Below are 18,375 nucleotides of genomic sequence, written 5' to 3'. Positions count from 1 at the left end.
TTGGTTTTTCCAATCAGGGTGTCTGTCTAGATCTGGGGATAAAGTCATTTCCTGAGAAGGACAAAGATTGTGTGGAAGATAAGTAGACATTAGTTAAGATAATTGGGGAAAAGAGGCAGAAGGAATATAGATATTCAATGTACGAGTATCTGGTCTGAAAGACAGTAGCAAGCCCATAGCTCTTATTTATTGAAAATTATTGTTAGCATTACTAGTAAGAAAATAATTTTAGATTACAAATGAACAACAAAATTTCAAGGCTAGTATGTTTCTCTTTTTATTATTATTTTTGTGTTTGACTTAAGATGGTTGAATGATTTCATTCTCCTTTAAAAGCATTACATTAATTCCCATGCAAAAACCCAAGACCACGTGTCTGATCTCAATGGCCAAAATCCAACCTTTGAGTCTGGACATTCAAGACCAAAACCAAAATGTTGCTTGAAATTTCCATTAGTAGACATCATGGGTGTCCTTTGAGAGATCAGCAGACCCCTTGACCCCTCAAACACCAGTATGCCATGAGTCCACCTCAAAACAGGGAATCAAAGCTTTACAGCACCTAAACCTGGCAAGTAATTTCATTCATGAAGACAGGACACCTCTATACCAAGGCTGCCACCCACCGATATTTCCTGGCTCCTGCTCCATAGCAAAACCTGCTTTTGAACAGACATGGTATCTTCTATTTGAGGATTATAAATTCTTCCTGCCAGTTTTCCTCAAAATTCTCAGGAGAAATAAAGAGACTTTACAAAAAAGCATACTTCTATACCCCAAAAGAAATAAATACAAAGACATCTACTTAATCAAGTTTACACCCCACCCCACCCCTTTAGATAAGAGTCATTTAACTGGTATAAAGCTTTAAAAACTTCTCTAGTCTGACAGGAATCAGGAATATCAGAGAGGGCAAAACAGGACCCACAATTAAAGGAGAACTAAACGAATGCAAAGAATCATTCCATTCATTGAGCAAAATGGGGTAAATGAAAAAATGATAGCATTTCAACAGCGGATGTTAATTTATATTGAAACATACTTTGCAATTCTGGCAATGGCAAAGATTTCATTAGTGCAAATAATAATTATAAAGGTATGTTCTTTAATAGGATTTAAATAAGGCTTCAAATAATTACATACACTAAGACTAACATTTGGAAACCTTAATTCTGTTTGGAAAACCATCCAACACATCCTCCAAACTATCCAATGTTCTCTGATTTGAGGACAATTACATTCAACGAATTTGCTCCAAAACACAATTCGTAGCATTCTCACTTTCAAAGTTGACATTGTTTGGTGGACAAAGGGAAAGCTACTCTGGCCACTGGTCAGAAGAAATAAGTCCAGCTAACCTGCCAGGCAGTTTCCCGGTTCATATGATTCTCAAATGTCAGTAGTGGTGAAAACACAGTAAAAAATGAAGATAAAAAACAAAACAAAACATAATGGAATCCTCAATTGTCAAAAAGAGCATTGTTTCCCCATAAACATTAACAAATGCGCACAAAGCGCAAAACAGAAAAAAGCAACGAAACTCATGAGCATCTTCATCTATGGCTCAAGTTCTCCTTAAAAAAAAAAAAAAAAAAAAAAACAACAAAACTCTAGGACAACGCCTACAAAAGGCAAACAACAGGGAAATCAGAGGCAGAATATGAAATAGTAATATACTGCTTCAGAGCCTGCACCATCCTGCAGAACCAGGAAACGTAAACTTTGTTTTCAACAAATCCAATCGAGGCTGGATATGTAAAAAACAGAAAGCATCACAAACCACGCTAAGCATTATGAGAGTTTCAGGACCAGGGGGAAAAGTGAAACACTCAGAAAAATTTATCATCAATTCTGAAATGGGGCCTTGTGACATCATCAGGGTTGATAAACACGGAGATTGACTTCCCCGGGTTCTCAGTCACTAGTTGTTGCAGTTTTTTGGCTAACCGGTCATCAGGCTGGTTGGGGTCCCCCCCGTCGGACTGCGGGGAGGGGATGCTGGTGGTGCTGCCTCGCCGCTGGAGCTCCAGCGTCAGCCTGTTGGCCGCCTTGACATGCTCAATGGCGGTGCGCAAGTGCTCCGCAGGGTCTGAGCGCACCGAGGACAGCTTCCGGGCGTGCAGCATGACCGTCTCCTCCGACAGGTGCTCCAGCATGTTGCACTGGGGGATGAAATAATTGGGGCACATCTTGTTGACCAGACAGTGTTGCAGGTCATCAATGAGGCCCAGCAGAAAGTGGGCTGCATAGTCCTCTTGAGCCAAGTAGCTGGCGGGAAGTCTGTCGCAGGCCCAAAGCATCATGCTGCGCAGGTGGTAGGGGCTGATGGCCTTGGGCCGGGACAGCAGTTTAATGATAATGGCTTTGCAGGCCTGGTAGGCCTGCATGAGGCTGCTGGAGATGCACTTCTTCAGCTGCACCTCGCTCCTGGCAAAGGACAGCCGCCACTCATTGTCCTTCTTGCCCTTGTAGGAGCAAGCAGGCACCAGGTAAAACCCACTGATGACCTCTTCCTCCGTAATCTTCCCATCCCAGAAGTGGTTCTCCATGAGCCAGCTCTGGGCCACTGCAGGCCACCCTTTGAAAGACACCACAGGAACAATGTCGTACAACATGCGACTGCTCCCTACACCCAGAATGATGGAAATGATGGTCCCGTTTTTTTCTACCTTTTCTACCTTGGGCATCCCCCGCTGGGGTTTCTTCTGTATCTCTGATAGGACGATGCTGATAGAGTCATAGAACCAGTCGGCCACTTTGGTGGGGGAGAAGAAGTAGTTGGTGGCACCGTTGATGTGATCTACAATGGTGCAGCAGTCTTTCCATTTACTGATTGTCCCTTCATCAAACAGTCGGAGGCTCAGCCAGGAGTGGCACAAGGCTGAGTGGCGCATATCAAGCGTCACAGGCTGATTACGGTCATGCAGCTTGAGGGCTGGCACCAAAAGGGTAAAGTCCATATCATAGTCGGTCCCCCGGGCATAGACATTAAGCTCATCCAGGTCCAGGTCCACCACGCCTTCCCGGACCCCTCCAGAGAGCAGCAGGTACTCGTTAGCCACTGGGAGTTTCTGGTCCAGCTTTTGTACCATTCCTAGAAATACAAAGAGAGAACAACCTATTATGGGAAGCACCGCACGAAGTCTTCACGCTCTGACCTTCCAAGATCCAAAATTCATTATCAGTACAAAGGCAGATCCCAGGCTGCTGCACAGCCCCAGCTGACAGGACTTTCTCACCAGTGCTAGAATCTATTATTTTCCAAGTGGAAACCCCATGATAGATTTCTCTCACAGTGAAAAGCAGTATTATTTTTTAATCCTGAACTGGGCTTGTTCTTAATGTCGTCCACTCAGTTACCCAGGCTAAAAATTTCAGTGAGCTTCAACTCTTCCTTGCTTTTCTATTGCCAGATCTCATCTATATAACCTTTGCCAGGGTTTCTCATGTCCATCGTGTTCTCCATCTCCGCTACCATCATGACGTTAGGCTCTTTTTGTCTCTTACCAAAGCCATCTCCCTTCTCTGGGCTCTTCACGCTTAAACTTTCACCCGTTCCAGCAATTCTCAATGTGGCCTGCAGACACTGCCAAAGACCATCGAGGCCATAATTCTTTCCATAAGAATACTAACATATTATTTGATTCTTTCACTGTGTTGATACTTGCACTTCCACTGATATAAAAGCAGTGGAAGGGGGCGGCACCTGTGGCTCAAAGGGGTAAGGCACTGGCCCCATATGCCGGAGGTGGCGGGTTCAAACCCAGCCCCAGCCAAGAACTGAAAAAAAAAAAAAAAAGAAAAAAACAGCACTGGAAGGTAAAGCTGCTGGTACCTTAGCACTAGCTGAGACGGTGGCACCGAACTCTGCCAGCAGTCAGCGTAGTCTTTACTGCCAACATGCACTACCAATTTAAAAACATTCCAGTTTCACCTAAGAAAATCCTTGACGGAGAAGAAAAATTATCTTTTATTAAATCTCAAACTCTGAGCCATTATAAAGACCACCTTTCTAATAGTTTGTGTGATGAAATGGGAAGTATAAAGCCTCTCTCCTCACACTGAAATGTGACAGTCTTCAGGAAAAACACTCACGTGACTTACGAGCTGTGAACTGAACTAGCCTCTATGTTCAGTTCATAATGGAACACCATTTTTACCTTAAAGAACAACTGATAAAGTATGGCTATTCAGACTTGGGTATTTGGCAGACATTTTTCTTTCAAATAGACAAAATAAGTCTGGCTTCAACAAAGCAACCGATGATATTTATTCCTAATGATAAAACTGAAGCTTTCGAAAGAAAATTAAATCTTAGAAAATGTATATCCTGCACCATGAGCTTGACATCTTCACACAATATTAATGAATCCTTTCTCAAATTCGTGTTATGCAGACACAGGGTCTCCGGTCAGGAGGCACACAATTGAAACTATGACTAAATGATAAAAAAGCAAATGTATAAAATTATTTGCTGGATGGAATTCAGAGATGGAATTAACACAGGTACTTAAATACAGGCTATCCTTAAATGACTGTTCAACGAACAACATAGAAATTTACCGTCTCTGCCTCCTGTCCTTTCATGATAGACTTGTTTGTGCTTCATTACCTGACGAATTACCAGAATAATTTTTGTGACTTATTTAACAGTTTTTGCCCCAAATCACAAAGAACTAACGATGAACTAATATTCCGTCACTTATTGTAATTAATTTTGATCAACAGTTTGTGGTTTATAGGATAATCCCAAAGCAAATAAATAAGCCATATAAATGGGTTGTGTGGTGGTAACTGGTAAAGACGAATGTCTGCGTCTCCTCCATACATATACAGAAATTCCCAAATTCCAATGAGACAGTATTAGAATGTGAGGACTTTGGTAGGTGACTAGGCATGAAGACGGAGCCCTCACAGGGGGATCAGTGTCCTTATAAAAGAGACCTCAGAGAGCTTCCTCACTTCCACCAGGTGAGGACACAGCGAGAAGGCAGCTGTGTAGCGGCCAGGAGGGGGCACTTCACCAGACACTGACTCTGTCAGCACCTTGATCTTGGAATTTCCAGGCTCCAGATCTGTGTGAAACAAATTCCTATTGTTTATTTATAAGCTATTCAGTCTACTGTACTTTAATAGTCTGAATGAAATACGACAATATATTTTAAAATGTAACACTCATTTACAAAAATATGCTGTTTTTCATTCCTTAGAATCAATCGCATATTCTAAACCACATTAACAATAAAAATATCTTTTATTCAGGAACCATTTGCTTACATATAGATAGGTATAGAGCAAATTATCATTCATTTTCTTTTTAAAGAAATCAAATCAGTAAGTTATCCAACATTGTAGAGTCAACGATTCATCAGAAAGAAAATCCAGCACATGTAATTTCTTGGGCTGATTCTCACACTATTTGTGCTGTGATCTGCCGTCCAGTCCCCCTTCAATAAAGGACTCATCCCAACCACTTCAGTACAATGCCTTAAGGCAAAATATCACGTTAACTGAGGTTCCGTCCTGTGGCTGGGCTGGGAGTTGGGTATGGACGTCCAGTGACTGGTCAGTGTGAGAGTGTCCAGGCTCAGCACATTCTGAAGGGCCAGTCACACCCAGAGTTCCCAGGAGGGTCAGCTGAGATGGATGATGAGCCTGCAGGGAAACCTGACTGACTCCTCCTCCAACTCAATCCTGCTGCCTCCCTCCCTTCCCAGGTGTAGAGAGAGCCCAAGAATGCTCCTTACTAAACACGCTAACTTCATTTCAGAGGCTGCTTCCCGAGAAACACAACGTACCATACCACATACTCCCCGAGCAAAAAAGGCTTAGCTATAAATTCAGAATGGAAATTTTCTTTTCCCTTTTTTAAAGTGGTTTTTAAAAGCCAAACTGAATCAGGATGGAAAGTTCTCATAAAGACCAAGACCAAGATCCATTACTCAACTGTCACCACCGTGTGTGTTCACAGTAACCTCATCTTTGTCAGGTAACAAATACTACCAGCCAATTGTCAGCTCCAGCTACGAAAGGGTAGGATTGATTTCTCAGCTTCCAGAGTAGGTTGTGAAAATCATTTTATTTTCTGAACCTGAATGTAGGTACAATTATATATCAAAGAGATATATTGATTAATAAAATAGTTTACTCTTCATTATTTCAAATATTCTTTCATTCTAGTATTTGGAGTGCATAAATGTACTGGGGAAAAAAACACGAAATGCTGTTTTGTGGTTAGTAGATGAGATGCGAATCAATTAAAGTGGTAATGTTATTTGACCACATTATTGTCCTCTTGGGCATAAATAACTCATAATTCTGTATGTCCTTCTGTGCTAGAAAGGAGCAAACTGGCTCTGGAAACAGCAGCTAAGACCTGCCTACAAAACCAGAGTAACTTTTGCATTAACAACCTAGAGATAATCTGCCTACAAAAGTGCCACTGAATTTTATGCTATTATCACAGTTCAGTTTAGACGGTTTTGGGTAAGACATAGCTAAAATTCCCTTCTGCCCTCTGCTGGATTAAAGAAGTTTTAACCTATTTTCACTTGTTCATGTATATACTAGAACATCTCTGCCAGGGCTAATCCTTTTTCCTCTCAATTGCTGCTGATGCATCTAGTTAAAATGCTGACCGTTCATTCAAAAGAAATGTAAATTCTGTATTGGGCTAAATTTTAATACCAAGGAGTTAGGGTAATTTTAGACACTTCTTGTTATTCCTTTTAAAATGAAGAAAGGACTTTAGCAGCAGAGAGAAGAATATTGCAGATACTCATTTACTAAGCTCCTAGAAGTTAGAAACAAAATCCCTAAGGCCACATTGTTCCAGAAGCTAATCCCCTGTGACACCCACATTTCCACTTAGCCTTCCTGAGCCCATTAGCAGGCAGCTTTACATATAACTTGATAACACAAACTGGAGCCTTCCCCAACATTACACAAGCCCAAACTTCCTCCATGAAAAGTTTTCTGGGCTAAGTCCAAATGAAAACGAACTGACACCAGCTATCACAGCAGACAGACTGACATGCAACTAAAACACAAGCAGGGGCTGGAAGAGAAAAAGAGGAGAAGAAATTTCAACTGCATACTTTGGTTGTCAGGGTCAGTTCCAACAAGTGCTGTCTCTGAACTGATCCAAGGATTCTTGTGTAATTGCAGAAAGGTAAGATCAAGCAACTCTTGTTTAGCTATGAGTTATATTATCCAAGTCGCGAGCAGGAACAAAGGGAAGATGAGCTTGTTAGCAGCGAAGAAAAGGTGGGATGGAGAAACAGCTTACTCCTCTGGGTGGTCTCTCCTTCATGGAAGCACTGACATATGTTTGCTCTTAAAAACACGAAAGTAAAACTTCCTCTCAGCCTCCCTCACTGTAATTCCCCACTCCTGGCTTTGACTAACTTCATAGTTTCTACTTCAGACCTCAATATTACTCTTTTATATAGAAACTGGGATCTTGAGTTTAAGGAATGAATTCCATGTCATCCTTTTCAAAGTTCTTTGCCGTTTACCTTTAGAATATGAAGTGAAAATAGAACTTTGTCCCTGATTCCCTTACGTTCTAGTAAATAAAATGTTATCATAGTCTACTGAATTCAAATTACTAACCTCATCACTCAAACGTATAACGCCAGATCTTTACATCTTGTGAAGTTACAAAGTTAGATGAATTTTATTTCTTCATATATCTTTGACTCTCTCTATATATATGCATAATATATACACTACATATGAGACCTATGTTCCTGAATATCTCAGTAATATTCACTGTTTCATATAAAAGAGTTACTCTTTCTTGGCCCCAATTCATTGATACATAACAATAATAAACAGTGATTGATTATGACAATGATTTTTACTAGTTGCAAGTGTATAGAGTGGGAGGATGCTGACAGGGCCCTTCTTTGATTTTAATGTATCCCCTAGGGCAACAATCACTTTGGTTGACAATAAACAGTATAAAATCTTCCTATAAATATTGTGACGTATGCTTCAAAAGAGGAAATTTTCTTTTAAGTTTACATGACATTCTGAGAAACATCTGAGATATAGGCATGGCCACCATTTTCTTACAAAGTCACTAATATATAGATTTGTTAATGACACCAGTTTGAGAAAGGTTTTATAGCCTTTCCCTTAATCATGGCCCCAAATCACCTATCTGAAGTCCTTCACTTTACAGGTTAAAAAACGGAGCTTCAGAGAAGAAAAAGAACTCATTCAAGGTCACCCAGCTTTCGTGAGAGATAATCAGCATCGTCTCATCTCCACATTTGCTGAGAAGGTCAGAATGGCAGAGACGTACTGTTCTCCCCATGACAATGACCTCACTTGACCTGAATGCAGAACAGCTTAAAAAAGAAGGAGCAGAGGCATCCAGGCAAAGTGCCTGCTTTGCATTTCATTGGCCAAAGCTTTTGTGTGACCTTGGTCAAGCAGCAGAATATATCTGACTATCCACGTCTATCATCAGGAAGAATGGACCTCATCTGCCTTGAAAGATGCCATTTGTATTCCCAAATAGACTGCAAGACACTGGAAATAAGGAAGACACCAACGGAGCTTCCCAGCTTTTCAATAATCTTCTGACTGATCATTAATGTTCACAATTGTGGTGATATGCTTTGTAAGTCAAAGAGTCAGTTGTATTTTGCTTAAGTTCAGAGACTATTGCATATAGTTTTACTTAATCTTTTAGAAAACTTTCAACTCATGCATGGTAATGGTAATCATCTACGGACCAGAATTTATATACAATAATAGGAATGATTCAAAAGATGACTCCTCAAAGAAGTCTTCTTTGATCTTTCCCAAGAGGTGTTTGGAAGATTTAAGGAAACAAGATAGTCTATCTAAACCTCTAGCACATGCCAGGCACATAAAACATGTTAGATGAAAGGAAATGAATTAAGAAGAAATCACAGTTCTACCACATTCTAGGTAGGGAGAAAGATCGAAATATTTGATAAGAAGCATGAATGGTTCCCATACGAATAAAATAATTACACACTAACAAACATAGAATTATAAGCTGAGAGAATAACACTAAAGGAAATAGAGCACACAAGAGGGAAAGGACTGAAAATTGTTTTGCCTAAAGAATAGAAAATTTAAGACCTTGAGATCCACCTTCAAATATCTATTGAGTTGTACTCATAGAGCAGAAATGGACTTCATTTATGATTTCAACAAGTAGAAGGTAGAAGGAGAAAATTCCAGTCTAATGTTATAAATGGGAGACTCATCCATCAAGTAGCATTTTCTTTTTTTTTTTGTAGAGACAGAGTCTCATTGTACCGCCCTCGGTAGAGTGCCGTGGCGTCACACGGCTCACAGCAACCTCTAATTCTTGGGCTTACGCGATTCTCTTGCCTCAGCCTCCTGAGCAGCTGGGACTACAGGCGCCCGCCACAACGCCTGGCTATTTTTCTGTTGCAGTTTGGCCGGGGCTGGGTCCGAACCCGCCACCCTTGGCATATGGGGTCGGCGCCCTACTCACTGAGCCACAGGCACCGCCTCAAGTAGCATTTTCTAACAATGCTGCTTGCAAAGGCAGTCCACATCCTGTCCCAAGGGACAAACAATTCACATCTTCAGGATGAACAAAGACTAAAAATATAAATGTGATGGAGTCTGAGTATAGATGTCTATCCAGGTGACTGCTCGCTACTGAAGACAGACTCCTCAAGGTGGACTCCTGCAGCCACCTGTGACCGTCCAAGGTGGGCCCAGCAACAGTGTCAGCAAGAACTCCAAGGATACATTATGCTCCAACACTAGAAGCTGTTCTTCTCTCTCATCTGGTCCATGCTGCGTCACTTCCAATCTGCAGCCCACCTGTTGTCACATGCTTTAAACAACTCCACCAATTTTAAGAGGAGAGAGCATAGTACTAGCAATGTAAACATACTGCAAAAGAAGGGCTGATGTATACCTCGTTGCCTCATTCAATCCTCTTGACACTTCCAAATACACAATTTTATTCCCATTTTACACATGAGGAAACCAAGATTAACAGCAGTCGAATACATTGTTTATGGTCATGATAGCTAAGCTGAGATCCAAATTCAAGCTGATTCTTTGTTGCTTTCCAGCATTAAATGGGCTCTCCTAAAAGAGATATTAAACAATTTAATATCTTCAGGACGTTAAAATTGCCACGTAAATAAGGAGTACACGTAGAAGCTTATTCACCCTGCCCCAGCAAATGAAACACATACTACTTTGGAGTAAAATATTTTCTAATGTAGATTAAAAACTGATTATAGTCATCTCTGGAAAATGAAGTAAATGAGCAAAATGGGTGAAGGGTTGCAGGAGAGACGATATTATAAATGACCGTTTAAAAAAGGACCTCTAGTACAATTAATGACAATTAAGGTTATGGGGGGGGAGCAGAAAGAGGGACGGAGGGAGGGGGGTGGGGCCTTGGTGTGTGTCACACTTTATGGGGGCAAGACATGATTGCAAGAGGGACTTTACCTAACAATTGCAATCAGTGTAACCTGGCTTATTGTACCCTCAATGAATCCCCAACAATAAAAAAAAAAAAAAAAGGACCTCTAGTGCTGTGACGCATAGCTCTATGCACACACACGTGTCACACTCTGTTAAATATTTCTCAAAGAGCATTTCACAACTGTTTTAATCATAACAGAAACCTTGGAATTCTTTCTGGCCCCAGGATAAACTCTAAAAATATTCTCACGTATTCAGCACAACATCTAACTTGCTTAGTTTAACCCACTAGTACAGCCTTAATTTTACGGTTCTATCCTAGTTTCTAGTACTGAGTTGAGGAGACAGAGAATGGCCAGAAACATAATTACCCAGAGACGTACTAACCACAAAGCCAGCAACTCCTACGTAGAAGGCTGAAGCAAGAAAATCTTTTTCCTTGCAGACATAGCAGTATCCACCACGGCCACGCTTTTTCTCCGTACAAAACTCAGCTTGGGCACGCGGAGACACAGAGAAAGGAATGTAAAGAATTCCATCTCCAAAAGAAACCACCAAACGACAATGATGATGAAAAAAACAAAAACAAAAAAACAAAAAACTGATATCCATGAGGCGGCAATAAAAAGATAATGTTCCTTGTAACCTAGCAGCCTAAAAACTATGTCCCTGATCATTAAAAGGAGGATTTTATATCTGGGGTCTATACTATACACTCTAATTTGCTACATGAGCTTAACACTGATTCCAGCTTATCTAAAGAACCCTGTCAAAGACCTTGTCTTACGTTAGACATCTTACTATTTACTGTAGAAATTTTCAAACACGCACAGAGTAGATCAATCACTGTGTCCCCACCACTCACCTTCAACAATGCTGCTTGCCTTGCTTATTTCATTCCCCCCCATTTTTTTATATTATTTTTATATTTTATTATATTATATTTTTTATATTTTAAAGCGAATCCCAGGTAGCCTATAAATTTACCCATAAACACTTAAACATATTTGTCTAATAAAGAACATTTTAATAATGTAAACAACATTCTATCCTCAAATAATATTAATAGTAGTAAGTCCTATTACCATTACTACAGACCACTTGGTTTTATGTTTTTCCTAATATCTGTGAATACATGTGTATGGACAGAGAGAGAGAGTCTCCGCTGACCCCTGCTCTGCGTCCCCACTGGCCCCTGAGTTCACTTGCAGCTCTGATGGGCCGCTTTCCTCCTCAAGTGCCAGTGACTCTGCTCCTCTGCCTGAGAGCAATCTCTGCTTCAGCCACTGCTAGAAAATGCAGGGGAGTTGATGCCAGAGAACCGCCATCCCTTGCAGCAACCATCACCGAACCCAGGAGAAGAACTGGTAGACATACCCTGGCTTCCCCAGACTAGCTGGGTTCTACACAGCTTCCTTCCTAAAGGGGCCCACAGATCAACCCACCCATTCAGTTATGAATAGACAGAACCTTTCTTGACAGTTCTCTCTTCTTTGTCTCAACTACTCTACTCCCTCACTCCAGCTTCTTAATATTACTTCCCAAATCAACAGCCACAGCAAGGTATTTTGGTTCTGGAACTGTGGGGGTGGGGAGGCGTGTGAAGCAGGCTCACCTCTGCTAATAATTCTTGATGAAATCCCAACATTTCAGATGTACAACCACCCATGAGACTACAAATGTCAGTCGGTAATAATGAATTACTTGTTCTTTCCCACAATCAGCTATAGATCGATTACATTTATAGATCTGAGAACAATTTCCAAAAAGAGTTCATCAGCATTCTCAGATCCGTAAGCTTGCTTTCCAGTGTATTAGCAGTTAGCATTTTCTCTATTTATTGCTTTCTTTTTTTTAAATAATCATCAGCAAATATTTAGCACCTTTTTTTATTGTTGGGGATTCATTAAGGGTACACAAAACCAGGTTACATTGATGGCCTGTTAGATAAGGACCCTCTTATAATTGTGTCCCACCCCCAAAAAGGTGAACCACACTCCTTGTCCCCACCCCCTCCCTCCTTCCTTTTCTCAGCTCTCCCTGTCCCCCACCATGTACTAGGACCTTAATTGTCCTCATATCAGAATTGAGTACATAGATTCTTGTTCCTCCATTCTTGTGATGCTTTACTAAGAATAATGTCTTCCACTTCCATCCAGGTTAATACGAAGGATGTAAAGTCTCCATCTTTTGTAATGGCTGAATAGTATTCCATGGTATACATATACCACAGCTTGTTAATCCATTCCTGGGTTGGGGGGCATTTAGGCTGTTTCCACATTTTGGTGATTGTAAATTCAGCTGCAATAAACAGTCTAGTGCAAGTGTCCCTGTGGTAAAAGGATTTTTTTTCTTTCTGGGTAGATGCCCAGTAATGGGATTGCAGGATCAAATGAGAGGTCTAGTTTGAGTTCTTTGAGGGTTCTCCATACTTCCTTCCAAAAAGGTTGTATTAAGTTTGCAGTCCCACCAGCAGTGTAAAAGTGTTCCCTTCTCTCCACATCCACGCCAGCATCTGCAGTTTTGAGACTTTGTGATGTGGGCCATTCTCACACCAGTTAGATGATATCTCAGGGCGGTTTTTCATTTCTCTTATAATTAGGGATGATGAACCTTTCTCAGGATTTGCATTTCTCTAATAATTAGGGATGATGAACCTTTTTTCATGTTGGTTAGCCATTCATCTGTCTTCTTTAGAGAAGGTTCTATTCATGTCTCTTGCCCAGTGATTTAAGGGACTGTTGACTTTTTTTATGTTTATTAATTTGAGTTCTCTATAGATTCTAGTTATCAAGCTTTTGTCTGCTTCAAATATGCAAATATCCTTTCCCAATATGTAGGTTGTCTGTTTGCTTTGGTTGTTGTCGCCTTAGCTGTACAGAAGCTTTTCAGTTTCATTAAGTCCCATTTGTTTATTTTTGTTGTTTTTGTGATTCCCATAGAAATCTTCCTCATAAAATCCTTCCCCAGGCCAACAGCTTCCTGTGTTTTCCCCACACTTTCTTTGAGGATTTTAATGGTTTCATGCCTTAGATTTAGGTCTTTTATCCATCTTGAATCAATTTTTGTGAGTGGAGAATATTTATGTTTTCTTGATATTCTAATTCTCATTTCCCAAAGGACATTTTGAAAAGTGTTTGTGTTCTGGAGAACTTTGGAAAAGTAAAAAATTCATATATTCTTTAGGTACAGGCATTTCTTCCTTAAATTACAAAGCAAACAACAGGAGTAAGGTTTGAGGGAGGGGAGATGACAAAGTAAGCCCAGCTTCCCGCAGAAACCAACTTTCAGAGTGGAGGTTTGTTCACATATAAAAGTTTCAAGCCAAAGACCAAAACAACCTTTCTCTTTCAGCCTCTGTTTGGGATTATTCTATCTCTCTTCTAAATTGTATGGACAGAATCCTAAATGACATATTTAATCTCTCCATTCAATGACCTTTTGTCCATACTTCAGCGTGATACTTGTGATAATTGCCAACTAGGTGCTTACCTGTTAGCATCCTTTGGTCTGGTGACCTGTGTATCTCCTAACCTACCATAACAGAAGTTCAACAGATCCAAGTTGAATGGATAAATAGAAATAGCCTAAAGTGGACTCCACCTTTACAGAGGATGAAATCATCAGGTAATATGCTTAGATTAACAACACTGTCATTTGGAGACATAACGAGAGACTCCAGAGCTTCTATATCTGCAAGCAAGGGAATCGTATTATATACTCAAATCAGATGAAGGGAGAAGCTCTAGGGGCTTGTTAATGAGCTGACCAGGGACTAATCTGTAAAACTGCTCAGGGGGTATCTCTTGTTCTTTGGGAATAATTTACTCAAGGACATTCTCCAAAGCAATACTTCTTAGCCAACAATCTTTTTGTGTGTGTGTGTTTTTTTTTTTTTTGGCCGGGGCTAGGTTTGAACCCGCCACTCCGGCATATGGGACAGGCGCCCTACTCCTTGAGCCACAGGCGCCGCCCCTTAGCCAACAATCTTAACAGAGGAATAGGAGAAAAGGCACTCTGTAACTACAGTGTAATAATTTTGATCAAAGTCTAATATCTGATGTTTAAAAAAGATCATAACCATGCATTTTTCCTTTGAAGAATTAAGTACAGAACCTAGATGTAACGGGAGGACTCCTTACTAAGCAATTCCCAATAACAGCCAGAAGATGGCACTCACACTCCATTCGTCTACTAAAACAGCAGTTCTCCTGTCGCAACCCACAGAAACTGTATTAAAGGGCCGCAGCATTAGAAAGGTTGAGAACCACTGTACTAAAAGCTTCTAGCCAGCTCCAAAGTCTAAATTCCAATATACACCAACAACAGTCAAATTGAAAAAGCAGTTAAGGACTCTATCCCATTCACAGTAGTGCCAAAGAAGATGAAATATTTGGGAATTTACCTAACGAAAGACGTGAAAGATCTCTATAAAGAGAACTATGAAACTCTAAGAAAAGAAATAGCTGAAAATGTTAACAAATGGAAAAACATACCATGCTCATGGCTAGGAAGAATCAACATTATCAAAATGTCCATACTACCCAAAGCAATATATAATTTCAACGCACTCCCTATTAAAGCTCCACTGTCATATTTTAAAGATCTTGAAAAAACATTACTTCGTTTTATATGGAATCAGAAAAAACCTCGAATAGCCAAGACATTACTCAGAAATAAAAACAAAACAGGAGGAATCACACTACCAGACCTCAGACTTTACTACAAATCGATAGTGATCAAAACAGCATGGTATTGGCACAAAAACAGAGAAGTAGATATCTGGAACAGAATAGAGAACCAAGAGATGAATCCAGCTACTTACTGCTATTTGATTTTTGACAAGCCAATTAAAAACATTCAGTGGGGAAAAGATTCCCTATTTAACAAATGGTGCTGGGTGAACTGGCTGGCAACCTGCAGAAGACTGAAATTGGACCCACACCTTTCACCATTAACTAAGATAGACTCTCATTGGATTAAAGATTTAAACTTAAGACATGAAACTATAAAAATACTAGAGGAGAATGCAGGGAAAACCCTTGAAGAAATTGGTCTGGGTGAGTATTTCATGAGGAGAACCCCCCCGGGCAATTGAAGCAGCTTCAAAAATACACTACTGGGACTTGATCAAACTAAAAAGCTTCTGCACAGCTAAGAACAGAGTAAGCAGAGCAAGCAGACAGCCCTCAGAATGGGAGAAGATATTTGCAGGGTATATCTCTGACAAAGGTTTAATAACCAGAATCCACAGAGAACTCAAACGCATCAGCAAGAAAAAAACAAGGGATCCCATCGCAGGCTGGGCAAGGGATTTGAAGAGAAACTTCTCTGAAGAAGACAGGCGCACGGCCTTCAGACATATGAAAAAATGCTCATCATCTTTAATCATCAGAGAAACGCAAATCAAAACTACTTTGAGATATCATCTAACTCCAGTGAGACTAGCCTATATCACAAAATCTCAAGACCAGAGATGTTGGCGTGGATGCGGAGAAAAGGGAACACTTCTGCACTGCTGGTGGGAATGCAAATTAATACATTCCTTTTGGAAAGATATATGGAGAACACTCAGAGATCTAAAAATAGATCTGCCATTCAATCCTGTAATTCCTCTGCTGGGCATATACCCAGAAGACCAAAAATCACAACATAACAAAGATATTTGTACCAGAATGTTTATTGCAGCCCAATTCATAATAGCTAAGTCATGGAAAAAGCCCAAGTGCCCATCGATCCACGAATGGATTAATAAATTGTGGTATATGTATACCATGGAATACTATGCAGCCTTAAAGAAAGATGGAGACTTTACCTCTTTCATGTTTACATGGATGGAGCTGGAACATATTCTTCTTAGTAAAGTATCCCAAGAATGGAAAAAAAAAATACCCAATGTACACAGCCCTACTATGAAACTAATTTGGGACTCTCACATGAAAGCTATAACCCAGCTACAACTTAACAATAGGGGGAAGTGGGAAAGGGGGGGGGGCGTGGGTAGAGGGAGGGGAATCGGTGGGATCACACCTGTGGTACATATTACAGGGGTATTTGCGAAACTTGGTAAATGTAGAATGTAAATGTTTTGTCACAGTAACTGAGATAACGCCGGAAAGGCTATGTTAACCACTGTGATAAAAATGTGTCAAATGGTTTATGAAGTGAGTGTATGATGCCCCATAATCATATCATTGTATACAGTTATGATTTAATAAAAAAAAAAAAAAAAAAAAAACAAAGTCTAAATTCCAAAAGCACTACTAGTCCCAGGCCAGTTTGCTCATAGGTTCTACCCAGTGACTTGTAACTTTGCTTTTTGGTTTCCCAGAGAAAATCCTGGTTATGCAGGTGCTGAAGGACTCCGCCTAAAGTGAGCCACAGCTGAATGATATTTTGTCCTTGTGGAAAACCTGGGAGACAATGCCTGGGAGAAAACCCAGGGCATATCCAAGACCTGGTTGCAAGGCAGAGTTTCAGCTCTTGTTTGCTGCAGCTGAGATTTTAACAAATGAGTAAAGCTTCAGGTTCCAGGAATAAAAGAAAGAGAAGTCACAGGAAATACCCCTTGATGTTATGAGATGAAGGCACTACAACATTGCTTCAAGTATAAATAAATAAATGCATTCAAAGATTTTAGAAATTCAGGTGACAAATAAAAAATATTGTTTTAACCTGGCTTCAATCAATAACTAATCAACTAAACACTGCCATATATTGTATGATGGTTTGCCGTTTCCAGCCATTTTCTCGTGCGTTCCCAGCGGTAAGTATGAAGAACATTATAGTTCTCATTGCACAGATGTGGAAGCTGAGGCTTGGAAGCTAACCACCTATTCAAAGTAGCCACCAGTTTTTTGGCCTAAATGAGATTAAAATTAATATGCCTACACACAATTATTTTGAAGGAAAGAAGAACAGGTCACCTGGTTGTTTTCTTTTCTTTTCTTTTTTTTTACCAAGTTGTCAATTTGTTCCCAGGTGGGACAAAGTTCTCAAAAAAGTAAAGCTTTCAGTGCTGGGGGCAATCCACAGATGATAAGCCAGGGGGTTTCAGTTATGTCTACACTGACTGGGGTACTGGTAAGACACCCTACTTTCCTGACTTTCAATAGCAAAATACTTGGAATTCCGGAAAAATAACCTGACTTAAAGTGTCAACAATCGAATACTTAATAGCTATTAATCAATTTTCCATATAGCTTATTAACAATGAAGCCTATATACGCAGTCCCTGAGTTACAAACATCCAATGTCCATACAGCTCACACTTACAAATGGGCTATTAGAGTTAATTCCTCAAGTTATGAAATCTGACTGACATAAGGCTCGCATATAAGAACGGAGGCTATTACAGAGAATAGGTAAATGTACCTGTTCCAACTAATATACAAATCCCACTTAAGAACAAACCCACAGAACCTATCTTGTTCATAACCCAGGGACTGCCCATATTGTTGTTCTTTAAATAAGTGTTATTTCAAACAATAATTTCTACAATCTGGTTTCCAAACAAAGCACTAATGTCCTAAAAACCTGCTATTTCAAAAAACAATGACTCAATAAATCTTTAAAGGTTTTTCATTACATAAAGCTGGAATGTTCCACAAACCTTCAAGTTCAGATTGGTACAGCTACACCCATATTTAACAATTTCACCGAGAGAGGGATTGAGAATTTGTCCAAAGAAAACAGACAATGGGAAAAAAGTACTGACAGCCTGACAGACTAATAAAGAACTAAATCTACTTCTGAGACACAATTGTCTACCTGATAACTACTTTCAGGATATGGGCAAAAACACCCTTTGTTGCTTGAGCTTGAAAATGTTCACATCAAAAGAAGTCAGACTTAAAATAACAACCAGCCAAAGCCCCGTGCAAGAGAGCTGAAACTTACAGTTTAAAAACA

General features: G+C 40.1%; 1 protein-coding gene across 3 annotated transcripts in view; it reads right to left on the bottom strand.

The window, feature by feature from the left end:
• Window positions 1-252: 252 nt before the first annotated feature.
• MB21D2 (Mab-21 domain containing 2) overlaps window positions 253-18,375 on the bottom strand; it is a 134,830-nt gene continuing 116,707 nt past the window's right edge. For 2 of the 3 annotated variants that reach the window (XM_053565680.1, XM_053565682.1), the window contains one exon: window positions 253-3,094. In XM_053565680.1, the coding sequence (XP_053421655.1) occupies window positions 1,830-3,094 (1,265 nt within the window). In that variant the 3' untranslated portion in view covers window positions 253-1,829. Of the gene's footprint in view, window positions 3,095-9,940; window positions 10,005-18,375 lie in introns of those variants that run through there. The other variant, XM_053565681.1, reaches the window with a different exon arrangement.

The sequence above is a fragment of the Nycticebus coucang genome, chromosome 16 (assembly GCF_027406575.1).
Source record: "Nycticebus coucang isolate mNycCou1 chromosome 16, mNycCou1.pri, whole genome shotgun sequence".
Classification (NCBI taxonomy): Eukaryota; Metazoa; Chordata; class Mammalia; order Primates; family Lorisidae; genus Nycticebus; species Nycticebus coucang.
The sequence above is the reverse complement of the archived record's forward strand: the minus strand, read 5'-3'. Positions and strand labels throughout refer to the sequence as shown.